This window comes from Papilio xuthus, unplaced genomic scaffold (assembly GCF_000836235.2).
Source record: "Papilio xuthus unplaced genomic scaffold, Pxut_1.1 DF824992.1, whole genome shotgun sequence".
Lineage (NCBI taxonomy): Eukaryota > Metazoa > Arthropoda > Insecta > Lepidoptera > Papilionidae > Papilio > Papilio xuthus.
The window spans coordinates 4,627,298-4,644,311 of NW_013533657.1; the positions used below are offsets into that span (position 1 = coordinate 4,627,298).

The 17,014-nt window shown below is 31.7% G+C and overlaps 1 protein-coding gene across 4 annotated transcripts in view; it reads right to left on the reverse strand.

Moving 5' to 3' along the window:
• Pde11 (Phosphodiesterase 11) overlaps window positions 1–17,014 on the reverse strand; it is a 139,927-nt gene that overhangs the window by 107,783 nt on the left and 15,130 nt on the right. For all 4 annotated transcript variants that reach the window (XM_013324479.1, XM_013324477.1, XM_013324478.1 and 1 more), the window contains exon 2: window positions 332–412. In XM_013324479.1, coding sequence (XP_013179933.1) covers window positions 332–347 — 16 coding nt within the window. In that variant the 5' untranslated portion in view covers window positions 348–412. The remainder of the gene's footprint in view (window positions 1–331; window positions 413–17,014) is intronic.

Below are 17,014 nucleotides of genomic sequence, written 5' to 3' on the forward strand. Positions count from 1 at the left end.
AACAGTAAATGATTTTTATGTATATAGATAAGTCTAAAATGATTATCTTTTTACAAATTAAGAAAATGTATATACTTGTGATAGTTTCACATAGTAAAAATACATTTACACGAATAGAACTCGTGATTAATGTTAATAATAACTTTGCAAGTAGTAATAGTAAATTGTAAACTTCTAATAAAATATGACGACTAAATCCAATAACTATAATTACATTTTCTCTGTGTTGCCAAGCAACGATATTACGTAGTCAAAAAGTGACAGCCATAACCTTAAGTCTATAAACTCTGTCTACCCATGTATTTTAAGCAATGCATTATGGTATGATCACCTGGTTTTCTCCGCATACGCCACTGCACCGGCGGCGGCGCCGGGCTGCCGGAGCCCGACAGTGCCAGCTTGAAGCCGTCACCTGAAAAGTAAAAAAAAACATTTTAGATTCTAAATTAAAAGAAAAACATCGGTCGTCACTAAAGATTTACTAACGATTTTTACAATTAATTGATTAATTAAATAAGAGTAAAATTCAGATTTGTTGTCACTTTTAAGTTAATTCATTTTTTTACTCTTTGGATAAATCCTGTTATGCGACATCTATCGGAAGCTTATGGAATTAGATGCAGCTGACGCCAAGGCGAAAACCATGACTCACAAGAAGCCATAACGTACTACGTAGCGCATGCAGCTAGCCGATAGATGGCGTGATTTCTGTTCTTTGTGCAACTTTCATGGAGTCCCCGAATTTTACAGTAAAGCTAAATATATACTTTTAAACATGTAAACATTAGCAATATAGCGTTATTTCATAGAATAATATATTTTTGACGCTAACTGTTATTAGAACTACGAAATTGCGCTATACAAATTATGATTAATCCGTGGATTCTACAAAAATGTTATAATATAGAGAAGAAATTTGTATTTTTGTAGATAAACGAATAAACTGAAAAACCGATATCAAAAATTCTTTAAAAAACTATATTGTCACCAAGTAATTAGTATATTTATGACTAAGATTTTTTCAATTACGCCGACGAAGTCGATATTTAAAGTTAGTAATCGATAAAACAAATAGATCTACATGCCATGATACCAGACAGACAGATAGAGAAAGATATAGGAATTCCCCCAGCATATTAAAAAAAATAATCTGAAAAGAAATCTTGATAGTTTGAATATTTTGATAAGGAGAGAAACAATATTTCAAGATTGAATTGGCAACATTCAAATTAAAACTCGTTGTGTTCATACTTATATCAATAAAATTACAATTCCTTTTCGCTGAAATTACCAAATATTGAATGAAAAAAACCTGTCATGCTGATCCCAAAGATTGTGGAGTTAAGACAAATATTTAGTTATTTTATACATAAGTTTTAAATCTATGATTTTAAATAAAATATTATAAACGAATAATTAACTAAAATATATTAAAATATGACTATAGCCTAATCACCCTTAATTTAGGTTAGGCTCCGAGCCCCTCGGTGGGGACGTATAGTGAGCTGATGATGATGATGATGATATAATATTAAAATATATATTTAGTTGTCATTTCTATTTTGATTGTTTTTAATCACAAAAAAAATCTTATTTTTTTAATTTTATGATCTGGCAACATAGACCTTTAGGTCCTAATAGAAGTCGAAGCTTACTATTTAAAAAAATGAAAGAAATTTATGACACGTTTCTTTTATTTCTTCTTCCAATATTCTACACAACCTAAACGTATATGAAAGTTTGTTAGCATTCAATAAGCTCTGAAACTTCAGAATCGATTTGAAAATTAATTCACTGTCGGGAAGCACTATCCCCGTGTGGCGTAAGCTATATTTATTAGGATTTTTTAATTCCGCGCGACAGAATTCGGGTGCAACTGCTAGTTATAAATAACAGCTGTCTTAACACAATTGTTTTAATTGTTTCATTCAACGAATATTGTTTTAACACAGATGTTAAGACAACAGAGAATAATTTTAAACACGTAGCTCCTTAGTTACTATGCATATGTACCACAATGTATGAAACCACAAAATGTTGGAGCTAAACTCCTAGATATTCTGTATATGAATCAATAAGACATTTCATGCGCAACAGAGATTTGAAAACATAAATGTATAGATTCAGTTCATTTCGTATTCGACAACTGTCGGGCTAAGTAAAAGTACGAGAGTTGAACAGATAACCAACAAAACAACGTTCTATAAATTTTATTTTGTGTATTAAGTCCTTGTTCTCGGTCACGTGCCGCCCTCTACTGGACATAACTACTTATTTTATTCGTATGTTAATAAGGAGTTTAATAAAACAGTAAACTAGCGGTTGCCCGCGACTCCGTCCGTGCGGGATTAAAAAAAATTGTTAGTAGCCTATGTGTTCTTCCAGACTATGTATGTTAGCGAGATCCATAAAGCTGTTCTGGAGATACCTTCGAACAACATCCATCCATCCAAACATTCATTACAACATTCGCATTTATAATATTAATAGTAGTAAGAACTAAGATAGTTTATTAAGTAATTTTGTTGTATTTTGAATATTAAATAATCGACATATCTGTTCACCACACTCCAACTAATAATTTTGCATAAATTTAAACCACAACTTTCTTGTTAAAAAAGGCATTTTATTTACATTGACATCTGATTCACATTAACAAACACACTCTAAATTTAAAAAATACATTTTTTTCCTTTTTATCAGCCTAATGTCAGCAACAATATGTAACCTCCTTTAACATATCAGAAAGAAAATTAAAAATTCAGTAAGTTGAAGTGATATTAATTAACCTAAAAATGATAAACGCCACAGTTTAATCAAAGATATTCAATTAAGTTTGTAGGTCTTAAGTATAAATAAATTACAAGTTTTATTTTTAAAAACCAGTCTTTACTTGTAAAGTTTCTTTTTAAGGAAACTTTCGCTTAAATTCTTTTAAGTTAGGTAAAAATAAAATTACAAAGGACGCTTGGTATAAAAATAAGCGAACCAAAGCCTCGTTTTAACTCAGCAAAGTTGATAAGAAACTTTCATTTATTGCTCTCGAAAGAACTTGAAGTCTGTTGTGGAAGATTACGAGGAACTTAATGTTTAAGTATAGTTAGTTTTATCTTCTTTATTATTATTTCATGATGCTTTTATAACCAGTACTAGCTGTCGCCCGCGACTTATAGCATAAAATAATGAGTGCAGCCTATGTGTTCTTCCAGACTATGCTCTACATATATGCCAAATTTGATTAAGATTCGTTGGTGCGTTCCGGAAACACCTTCAAACTGTTAGAAGGAAAAAGGAGATAGTGTATTGACTCAACACTAGCTTCACTAAAATGTCGACGTTTAAGTTCCCTCACTATTCATTCTGACACTGGACTTTGTAACGAAAGCACGTCATTCGCGTCAAAGGATTCTAACTCTTTAAAAAAACATACATCCATCTAAATATTCACATTTATAATATTCGTATGATTAAATACAATTTTTATGATATATATTACAATTATTTTCTTAATAAACTTTTATCAAGTTAATTCAATAGCCTAAACGATTATCATTATAGATAACCATATTATGTCCAAAAATGTGATGCAATAAAACAATGATAAATGCAATAATCAAGATGATTAATCCAACATTTTTATTGAAACAACGTATAAAATCTTGATTTAAATTTATAATTATGGTAAAGTAAAAATGTAGAGCATATTATCAATACATTACAGTTGTCAAAATTCGTCGTCGAAATGAGCGTGGGTGGCTCAGTGGTCAAGCACTTTACTTGCAATTCCGAATCAAGGCTCGAATCCCGCCATGTACCAATGTGTTTTTCGATTTCCGATTTACATATGTACATTTATCCGACGTTCTTACGGTGAAGGACAACATTGTGATGCAACCTGCACATATCTGAGAAGAAATTTAAAGATATGTGTGAAGTCAACCAATCCGCATTGGCCAGCGTGGGTGACTATGGCCTAATCACCCTTAACTTAGGGTAGGCTTCGAGCACCTCGGTGGGGACGTATAGTGAGCTGATGATGTATGTATGTATGTCGAAATTCAAAATAATTATTTATAATTCAATAATAACATAAAAGTAATTACCAACATAATAATCATTACCAAACAAAGTACATTATATTAGTCACAATCTGTAAACGACGTTGGTTCAATGACCTTTTCATTGAGGCGAAGATTCGGTCATATATGTGTTTACGCCAAAGGCGCCTTTCCGACGATATGATTAAATAGGTTTATTTGTACAAAGCGTGCGTGGAATCGTCTTATAATTGATTTCGATTATTTATATAAGACACATTTATAATATAATCACTTCACAAGCGTGGCTATTTAGACTAAAACTTTTTTATAACAGACGAAGATGCTAAACTGGAATGTTACTTAAATTGAATAGTGAACGAACCACTTTAACTAATGATTCAAGTAAAAAATAAAGTCCGCTGCATATGTGGTCTTGAAAGAAAGCTGGGCCATGGTCATAAGATAAATAAGAATACGCTGTTTAGGACAACGGTGAATAAAATACCTGTTAGGGTCCGTACACACAGACCAGATTTTAAGTTTAAAACAATAAATATTTTTACTTTGCACATCAAGAGCAAGCGTAAAAAAGACGTGAAAAATAAAATTTTACCAAAGCTAATGCTAAATATGTCAAAGCTCAATTTTTTTGCGATAAAAATATTTGCTCTTCACTTCGGTCTGTGTACGGACCCTTAGGCGTAATCATATCCTGTACATTAAGTTTATAAGTCGGTTATTTCTCTTCTAATCGTTACAAGTGTAGTGAAATTTGTGTCCATCCTTGAACCGTATTCGCGCATTAACGTTCAAGCATAATCGAATCTTGATTATATGTAAAAGAGTGGTAACTGATCAGAACACTACTTATATTACAGTAGTTATGTTGATTTGAACATTTACGTAAGCGATCGTGTAGAGTCGTGCGGATTCTCTATGCATTATGCATTCATTTCACACGTAGACGTCGACGTGAGCGAAATGAACTCCATTCTGATCACAATGAAACACGTAACGCTATTGTTTTAATTATTGTATGCTTTTGTGTTTGCGTCATTTTATGTTTAAAAGGCCACGTATATTGAACCAATGGTTAAATATATAAACTGTTATACTGAGTAATTTTACTTTTTTCTAATATTATAAATACGAATGTTTGGATGGCTGAAAGGATAGATGGTCGTTTGTTTTAAGGTATCTTAAGCACGGCTGAACGGATCTCGATGAAATTTAGCTTGGATGTAGAACTTAGTCACTAGTAGTAGAAGACCACTAATTATTTTTTTTTATCTATCGCGGACAGAGTCGCAGGCGACAACTAGTATAGTACTATACTGTGTTTAAAATTCGAAAGAATAATCTAGCGGATGTTCAAACATTCTTATAAGTCGGCATAACGGTATAAACAAACAATAAATGTAAACAACACTAGCATCGAAAAGGGCAACAGGAAATAATTACTCTTTACTATAAATTAAATTACTATATAATGGAAATTATTTACTATGTTTAAGAAAAATAGGTAAACAGATATTATATACATTGTTTATAGGAAAACAATAGTACGGAAAATTTAATTTATTGTTACGGTAAATAGAGTGGGAGGCACACATGAATATTTTGACTCTTAGAAATATATTTTACATTGAATCATCATAAATCCTTATTCCTACGGAGGGTCGGCACAGTACTCCTCCATACATCTCTATCAATCGTCACATCTGAATTCACCTCCTTACGCATATCCCCTTTCACACAATCTATCCTTTCTTTGGTATTCCTTTATATTTAACATTGGATAATGAAGAGAAATATCATACGAGTTTGCCGGGTTTCCTTTGTAGCTGTAAACAAAAGGCGGAAGAGGTGATTGTGTGAAAACAATAGCGGTACCGCAAATAATCGTATAAATAATATTGCATACAACACATTGCACATATTTTATGTGAATTTAAGTCATTTTATACATTGCGACTGACCAAGAAGAGTAGTGTTCTTGCTCATTTTTGTATGATACTAGCTGTCGCCCGCGCCTCTTTCTGCGAGGTATTAAAAGATAAATAATAGACAGACATACTGAATATGCAAAATTTTATAAAAATCGGTCACTTTTCGGAGGAGGATGGTAACTAACATTGTGACACGAGAATTTTATATCTCGCTTCTTACTAATATTATATAATAAATGCGAATATTTAGATGGATGGAAGTTTGTTTGACGGTATCTCCGGGACAGCTCAACGAATCGTGCTGAAATTTGGCATAGATGAAGAACATAGTTGGGAAGAACACATAGGCTACTTATTAAGTTTTTTTTTCGCGCGGACAGATTCGCGGGCGACAGCTAGTATAAGATATATTTAAATATGCATTACTGTGAATGTTAACATATGCAGTACCTGAACACATCTAAATAATCCAGAAACCTCTATAAGTCAGAAAAATATCGCGGTATCTTTGATTCTCGAATATCCAGATTCGACTGCATATAACATAGCAAATCAGTACTACATTTCTTAATGCATTTTCTACTTATTTATCCTTATACTATGCATATAGAATTTTATTATGAATACGAAATGAATTATGCATGAAACAACAATCTGTATGAGAAAGAGCATTAGCAGAACTGTCCGTAACCCATTTCTTAGTTACAATTCCAAGGTTTGATTCAGATTGAGGACTGAAATACCAATTGAGCTAGAAATATTCCGAATTCAAAATTAAGAAATAGTGGTTTTTGTAAATTACTAATCAAGATCTAACCTTTGTAAAATTATATAAAATCTTTTTTAAATTCACTCCAAAACCTGCTTAGCTATTTACAATACAAATTTATTAAAATTTACGTAATAATAAAATGTTCGATTTAAGCTTTTGGGTAAAAGCGAATAGCGGGCGCGTCTGTAATTCTGGTTAATAGCATTTGCATACTTCCTGGCCGTTTCCTCTATTACACGTCTATTTTTGGCACAGCGACAAGGCAATTTATATCGGCTATTTAATACCGCAGATTTTGTCTTCCTAAAATAATATTCACGAATTTATAACAGTGTTCGTTGTTATGTTTTCTAGCTTCAATCTAATAAATACAGTGACAAATTCTACATTTCACACTTATTATGGTTATGTTTTATATGAAATCCTATTATATTAAAATTTGATTCCATTAAAATTTTATTGTTTTTAATGCCATCAACAGATACGTCCATTGAGATAGGTATTGATAATTTATATATTGAAACAGATAATCTTTTAAAATTATATTTTACAAATTATGACAAGGTAGAAATCTTCTATTTTAAAATTGTATACAATTCTAAGAGTTTCTTTGTATAAATATTAAGTACCTGGATGACCGAGCCTTGCTCGGTATTTTTTTTAATTGTGTTTTTTGGAAATTATATTTAAGTACGAATTACTAATAAAATGATGAAATATGAATAATATTAATAATATTTTTCGATCTTACCGATATAAAAAGTTAAGTTTATGTTTAAGTTGATTATCGATAAAACACGAATAAAATGACATTTTCTAAAAATGATTCCTAGCTAGATCGATTTATCGCCCCCGAAACCCCCTATATACTAAATTTTATGAAAATCGTTGGAGCCGATTCCGAGATTCCAATTACATATAAATATATATACAAGAATTGCTCATTATATAAGATTTGTAAAAGACGTAAAAATTTGTTTTTTTTTACTTCTGACTATCTCATTTTTTTAATCAGATTGTTACAACTGTATAAAGAGAATATTTTTACTTAAAGACGTACTTTAAATAATCAATAAAATATTTAACAATAAATATTCCAAAGTGAAAATAAACAAATAAATATTTTCATTCACCGCATACGAAATTATTTCAACCAATCCCATTAAAGGCCAACAAACTTTCACTGCAACTATTCAAAAAATATTACACTAATTTTCCTAAAAGAATTTATAAATTGTTAAAACTTGTCCAACATAATAAAATAGATAATAAAGCACTTTTCGGTTAGTGAACAATTTAAAAGCTTCGAAAACTTAAAAAGTTCGAAGGCTTTATATTCAGTTTGTGAGCGCATATGATGTTAATGTTTGGATATAAAATACTTTATAGTTGAAAGCGTGCAAAGAATCTTTGCACGACTCATTGCCTGAGCATTATACCCTGTCTCGTCCTGACCTTGACAGATGGCCCTCACAAACCTCAAGGTTTACGCCCCAATAGAAAGTCAACATAAAATGGCGTACGGCTAGTGTTGAATCCCTGGTTTTGTTACATTCTTATAGTATTATTTAGTATCCCTAAGTATTTCACCTTTTAAAAACATTTTTTTCATATACGTACATTTTCGAACCTAAAATCGTAGTCATTGTATTAAGCTATTATATTTTAAAATTATGCTAAGTTGTAAAATATAAAATAACATATTAAATATTAATTTGCTTAATTAAAAATCTTCTCTATAATATTATTTGAAAAGTTCCTAAGAAAGGTCCTATTGTAATTTTATCTTCAGTATCTTAAACCAATTTGCAGTGTACAAGCCACCTGCACTTAACAAAATAATCCAGCCGACAGATTAATCGAGGCTGAATGAAAAGCAAGACGGTCTGAAACCGGTTTATTTGCTTGGAAACACAAAGGATTGTGGGCGTTTTCCATTCCAGAACTGAACGCTACGTTGCTCTCTCTATAATAGAATCATTTCCTTGACTTCACTTAAATACAAAAGTAAAAAATAAAGCAGAAAATATAGGATCTTCTAACATATTATTTGATAATGTATGTTATTAATACATAGAAATAAAAATGTACGGAGACATATAGAAAAAATGTTTTTTTGTATTTAATATTAGTCTTGGTTTCCACTGGTGATACATCTGAATTGAATTGTGATTAATTTTTGAACATAAATATTTTTGCACAGGTCTTCGACAGTGGAAATCCGCTGTTACATTTTTATGTCAGAAGAAAGCATATATTTATATATATGTCCTAACCTATTTATCGAACGAAATGAATGCATACGAAGCCGGGAGATGCAGCAAGTGCAAAATATGTCATTTTTTATCTTTGTATCATATAAAAATGTACACTATTAAATGCGACGTAACATTACATGTAGCAAAAATGTTATCTTGTCTACGTAAATTGATTTAATTTACTCGTTGCGTCTAAGCGCATGTACACATATCGATAATAAATATGTCCACAGGAAAATCCATCATAAAATAGTAATTTTTCCACGACACAAGCCATCATGGTAATCAGTACTGACATAATCGATTGGCAAACAATGTTGCTCTATGTAATACAATGTGCAAACATATTTTAACATTTAATCTAATATTATAAATGCAAATGTTTAAATGGATTGATGAATGTTTGTTTGAAGGTATCTCCAGAACGATTGAACCGATCTCGATGAAATTTGGCATACATATAGAACATTGTCTTGAAGAACACATAGGCTACTTATTATGTTTTTTAAATTCAAGCGGACGGAGTCGCGGGCGACAGCTAGTTGTCAGATAAAACACGAAAAAATATGTTCTTTGTATGACGTTAATTAAAAATAGCTGTCTCTCGCTACTCTTTACCCTCAGAATTAAAAACAAAACTTATTTAGAAGCATATGTGTTATACCAGACTATGTTCTACGTTTGCACCAAATTTCACAAAGATCCGTTAAGCCGTTTCGGAGATACCTTATAACAAACATCCACCCATCCATCCATCAAAACTTTCGTATTTATAATACTAGTAAAAAGATTGTATTTAAATCCACCATAGTTTGATATTATTGGTATCGACAGTGGAAAATCACCTTAAGTTTGACTTTAGCAATTGTTTTTTCCGATAAAATACTATCGTTTATATAACCTTAATAGAACTTAACATATGTTCTTGCAAAATTCAATTACTTCAGTACAATGTCATTATAAAATATTTTTTTACAATGTGTATGAAGACATACAACTTTTATAATTCAAGTATTAAACATGTAATCTCGTTTTAATCATTTAACAAACACGAACACACTTTCATCACTTTGATATCTTGTTACTATCAACAATTTGTTTTTAGAAATTAGTTTTTACTGGCCATAACACCAAGGCGTAATTCATACCACATTTTAAAGGATCAATAATCCTAAGAAAATTAAATTAATTATAACTTTAGAACTACTAGAATTGACGCAATATTTTTCATCACCAATCTCAAATAAAAAAGAATTTATTAAAAAATTAATACTTAAAATATTTCTTAATTTTATTCGAAAATGGAACATCGCTGTAAAACTAAATAAAATATTTATAAAACATCAAAGCGAACTGGCCACCGAATCGAAACCAACGGCATTTTTTTTTGCATTTTCGACATTTCTTAGTAATTTAAAAAGGAGAGAAATTTTTAAACTAAAATTGCAGTCTGATGTCACATGTCACTTTAACCCCTATAAACTCATGTTAAAAATCAGTACAAGCCACATAAATTTTTCTTTCGAGATTAATTAATATAATTAATGAAAAAAAAACTCGTAAATTGTAGTACGTGTATGGTTTTTATTGAATCTTGGTATCAAAGTAAATCTTACTTTTTTAAGCTCATTTAAATGTACGGTTTCATACAACGTAAGTGGTTAAGTTTAAGCAAAGAAATTTTTAAAATCTACTTATTCATATACTAACCTTATTTTTAATATATTACATTTCATATAAAAAATAAAAAAAATATATAATACAAAATATGTTATATTAAAAATAGAGCACCACCGGCTGCGGAGTCCCATGACCCAAACAACCAGTGGTCAGGGCTGCTGAGACAGGAACCTTCTCACGATGCGTGCGGCTTCTAGGATAACTGCCTTTTGCCTTACTCACTAAACTTAACTAAAACATCAGTCTGAGCATAAAATAATATTATATATTACTAGTTGTAGCCCGTGACTCTGTCCGCGCGGTATTAAAAAATAGATGTTGACCGATTCTCAGACCTACTCAATATGCTTAAAAAATTTCATGAGAATCGGTCAAGCCGTTTCGGAGGTGTATGGGAACGAAAATTGTGCCACGAGAATTTTATATATAAGATTTATACCTCTCCTCCCTCCTAGTGTGTCATGACTTTATAGGGTTCCCCTGCTTTCGAGCCTCAGCTGATTAATAAACGATCCAATACTGTTTAGATGTATATGATAATCGTTATCTGTATTTTTAGACATTATTAGTTACAACCCTTTGGCGTAAATAGCGCGCTTTCACCAAGTCAAGTGTCAGAATGATTAGTGAGGGGACATAAACGTCGACATTTTACTAAGGCTAGTGTTGCGCCAGTACACCGACACAATGTCGGATTTTCTTCCTAACAGCATACATTCTCGTTGTTTCTATCCAAATGTAATATCCCGCGAAAAACATTGCCCTCCTATTTAGTTTGGCAATAAAAATGTCTATTACTTGAAACCGTAAAATTTCGTTTTAACTTATGTAATAAAAGATCTTTTGCACCATTTAATTTAATGGGAAACGTGCTAGTAAACGGAAAAGTAACTTTGACATAGCGAGTGAATCAATTGAGGCACGGAAGTGGTAATAAAATACGGAAATGTTCCGTTCAGTTTGCTCGATTTTATTACGTACCATAATTGCTCAGGTTCCTTAAACTAGATATCTCGCGCAACTTCGTCTGCATAGCGGATAAATTTACAAAAAAAAAAAAACAAAAAAGGTTACCAATAATATGAATAGAAAATTTATTTTGTTAATTATTCAACAATTCTTTTCGATAGTGTTGTAATTACATTTTATCTTAACCATGTCATTTTAATACCATGAGTTTTTTTCCCAGAAATCATTATAATTGAAATATGGTTATGCGTAGGCTTTCGAAATACTTGACAAATTAATAACGTACATATCACGTTGACGTCCATAATAACAATCAGTGGCGTTTAAAGGGTTAAACACGTATTTATATAAACAAAGTGTAACTGTTTTTTTGGAGTAATATAATAATACATAATACGTTTAGAGGATGAAATTATTAATTAGTACACTTGTATTAGTTCCTTATGTGTATAAAGCACAGAATAGCCCAGTTTACTTGCCCATATAAAAGCGGGTACTCACCGCTACAAGCTGATTCATTGATAAAAACATCAACATTTACAAGCTCAATATTTACTATAGTTTTAACACTAACGTAATCTTAAATCACAACATATCTATAGCATACAACTTACGTATTACGTTATATAAGTTATTTTAACGAGCATATCATTTTCGAGTCTTTCTATTCAAAATACGTCGGACTATAAACATTGCCTACAGCCTTGTTCCTTTACTCAACATATAAAAACGAAAATTAGAATAAATAAACATATAACGTATCACCTAATGCGTTTATGGAAGTACAAAATTATATTTGTCTAAATATAAAAAAATCGTGGTAAACGATAAGCGGCCACCTAAATAGCGAAGCGACCGCATCTCATAGACATCCGTGATTGCTTTGCCTACTTTTAATCGACGGAGCAGAGGACCCACAGAAATAGAATATTTCTCATTCCTTTGTTTCCCCCTCTTCTTTTAAATACACTTTCTCTTCCCATATTTTCCTTATAAGAAAAGGATGACAAGGGAAAGAGGACTAAAACCTCCGACACGCACGCCTGTCTTCTGGGTGGTCGTGACATTGCACCGGTCGAGCCGGCCCATTCGTGCAAAAGATGTTTTTGCTAGCGTCTAACACTGTTAACCTAATAGAATTATTCGAAAATGCGTTTCCAAATCACTTGATAGAAAATTCAAGTCACGTGAAATACTTCGTCACTAAAACAAACTTCCGCTTCATATGTTCGTATGTTGTTAGATTAAGTCAAAGTTGGCCTTGGATCGTTAAGGGCCATACATATTAACACACAATGAATCGTTAAACCGTCTAGAATCGCAACTTTTTATATTGTAAGACATTTTAAAGTTATTGATGAACTTACATCATCAAACCGTAGATGAACAACATTGAATCTGTCACCAAGTGAACTATAAATGTACGAAACACCAGTAAGAAAATTAATATTGTTATTACTCTCAATCTTTAAAAATAACAAAGAGATCGGTGTATTGTTTATAATTGTTCTACAATATATTGGATGCCATAAAACTAAACAATCAAGTATAGACCCGGTGAGCATAAATCAAACTAAACTATAGAGGCTCACTAGCGCCACCCTGCCAATATCAAAAAAAGGTTACAAGATCCTTCTTGTACTATACGTCTCGACCAATTTAAAACAAAAGCACTCGACACTGGCCCAATCCGCTAAGGTAGAGCTATAAACAAGAAATTGAATTGTATTTATTATCTGTCTGTTTCTTTCATGAGAAGGATTTACATATTATGACAGAACCGTGATAGCGGCGCCTCTGTCACCGGGCCTAAGGATTTACATAAGATATTTGCACTTGAAACTATAAGTAGATAAATTTTATTCTACTTATAGTTTCAAGTGCCTAGTTTATTATTAGTTTAGTAATTATAGTTTCAATTTACAATACATTCATATTGTCTAAAATTGAGTAAAATAAAGAAATCTAGGATTTATACTAATATCACAGATCATGTTACGATGACTAATGAAAATAATCAATTCTAAAAGATTCATTAAATTTCAATGTCATAGTCATTGTTATGTAGATAAACACAACACTATTGATAATTAAGTAATGTAGTAACTAACACAACATAACTAATGTTTATGTTATCATTGCATGTTTCAATTTGCTTCCAGTCGTGACAAATGTTCAATTAATTATATATTACTTTGTCTCTCTCTTGTTTTACGTAAGTGTATGTAATTTACTAAAAGCGTCTGAAGTCTGGATAATAATAAGACGCCAAGACGTATTACATATCACCCTTAACTTAGGGTAGGCTCCGAGCCCCTCGGTGGGGACGTATAGTAAGCTGATTATGATGATGATGATGAAGACATATTAAATGACATAAAAAGAAACACATCGTCTCTTTCACTAGTTCATACGTCGTTGCAATTAATTGGCAGTCAGAAATAAAATCATCCTTTATAACTTTTTGTGACGCTTCCACCAGAAGCCACCACAAAAAGTTATAAAGGATGCACCATATTCCTTCTTTTGGAAGTTGATATGACTAAAACACCTCAAACTACTTTGTTGTGATACTCGTTTTTTATTACAATTAAATTATAGTTTAGATTAACATAACCTGTTTAACATAAGCTGTTTACAACACGAACAGTTAACGAAATATGTTACTTTCCGTACTAAAGTTATTTCATTAAAACAGGATAATTAACCAACGATGGTTACTCTATATGCCGTCTGTTCAAATGTTTGTTTGACCTTGTAAATGCAAGTGTGACGTCAATATAATTATACGAACACATTCGAAGCTATGTTTGTACACTTACCGCCAGTTTCGATGCGCTCCAACTACGCGCGCCAACACTGAGTTAATATTGTTTCAGACCAGTGGTTCCCAAACTTATTTTGTCTACTGCCCACTTTGAGAATAAATATTTTTTTAGCGCACCCATTTTTCACATATTTAAAACCACTATAACTTCAAATTAAATTAATTAATAATTGTGACCTATATATGTATATTAACGGAGAATTCTAAACGAAACTTTTACTGTAACCCGCAACTTGAGAACTGCAGCGCGCATAAGGGTTCGTTATCGCCCACTTTGAGAAAGACTGTTTAAGACTAATCACAAATACATGGAAGGAGTGCCAGCGAATCAACGAAGGAAATGCGATGTCACGATTACGATTTTTCAACTCTCCAAAAATTGTTTTTTATACTTATACTCAACTAGCTGTCGTCTGCGACTCCGTCCGCCCACACGAGTACCACAAAGTAACATAGGCTCTAGGATATTTAATATTGTTTTAAAACCATTCATCCATGCAAAGCCGGAACTATTTGAGCTTCGACGTATCTGGATAAAAAATAATTGTACAATGAAAACGTGTTTAAGACGGTCGGCCTTTAAAATATGTTAAGATGAATAAATTTTCATAATTTCCTAATTTTTTTGTATGTTTCAGATTAAAGGATTAATAAATATAACTTGTTAATACACTTACTTTTTAATAATCACTTGATTAGGATCATAAACGTTAAGGAAAATAAATAATGCATACATGCAAGTGAGTAAGCCTAATAAAATCCATATCTTTATTATGTTAGGCTATAGGAAATCTTTGCAGCGGGTTCCGAATGGAATGAATCATCGATTTCATTCTGTTTGACATAACAATCTTACAAATATCTTCCTAATATTATAAATGCGAATGTTTAGATGGATGGATGTTTGATAGAAGGCATCTCCAGAACGGCTGAACGGTTTTTTGATTAAATTTAGCGCAGAAGTTGAACACAATCTGGTAAAACACATAGGGTACTTATTAAGTTTTTTTTTTCCGTTCGGACGGAGTTGCGGTCTACAGCTAGTATCCTATAAACCGACAAGGATATGTGCCCTTATGGATACAAGTCAAACTATGACATAATTATGACAGCTCACTAGCGCCACCCAGTCAATATCAAAATAGAGTTACAAGATCCTTGTTGCACTGTAGCTGTCTTGTATTTTTTTTTTCATATTTATACTGTAACAGAACTAACGGCGATGAGCCAGATATCCTTGTTAGAACACACTATAATTGACAAACTTTGCTATTTGGGCAAGAATCTTGTGGCTGTAGAAAAATATGTCAATAAACTACGTAAGATCCTTGTGGAACTATGGTGTCACGGCAATTGAAAATACTGTTATACTCTTTGAAGGTTACAAAAAATAATATGGTCTATACAATCTTCATATTATATATGCCAGTATTATAAGGAGAAAAGATTTGCTTTTATGTATTTTCGTATGTAAAGTATAAACTCAAAAACTATTAGACCGATATCAAAAATTCTTTTACCATTAGAGAGCTATATTAATAGATCTTTTATAATATTTAATTTCACACGGAAAAAGTCTCGGAAAAAAATATAAAATAACGAAGTAAAGAATCGTAGAATTTAAAATCAATGTTAACAAACCTACAACTAACACACAATACTTCACTATAAACGTTATAAATATCAATCCAGTTTATGCGAATCGCATTGACTTGTTCATATCAAAACAGGAAAGTCAAGTTTGAACCTAGCAATACGATTGTGTCATTTATGTATTTATCAATATTCAAATATCAAAAAGGAACAACTATAAATTAAAATTAATAAGACACTAATGGTATCATCAAATAAATAAACACACAAAAATGTATATAAGCTAAAAACTTTTTAAAAGCAATCTATACATGTTGCTAACTCTTCGCGGTAAGACAAAATGCATTCGCTTCGAGGCGAATCCATAGCGAACTTCAAAAATATATAGAACTGACACTAACTTTCGATCATGTCTTCATGTGGTTGTCGCGCGTCATTCGCGTCGAATCGCCTCGAAGCGAATGTACTTTGTGTAACCGATATAAACAATTAAAGTGTTATTTCCTCACTCAAAGTCATAAATTGGTCATGTAGATGTTTCTATATGTACAACTTCCCTTCTGTCTTTATAAGATAAACAAAGGCAACAGTTACTTCGCTCTAGATATATAAAGTGGAAGCTCGCTCGTTTGCCCTTTGTACTTAAAAAACTAAGGAAGAACCTAAGTGCAGATTTCTGAGACTGCCTAAATAAGCCAGCAAATTTCATTTGCTTTTTTCATTAATAAGTGAAGGGAAATAATTGAACTGAGTTGGACCGATAGACAAAATAAAATGAATGTTAAGTAAATTGCTTAAGGAGCTTAGAAGCAACTTTACATAATCCTATTTTCATTTTTCCGGACTAACCCAATAGACGTTAATCCCATACTCAAATAATAGTTTAAAAAATTAACTCTGGCCCGTGAACTACGTCAATCGATTTA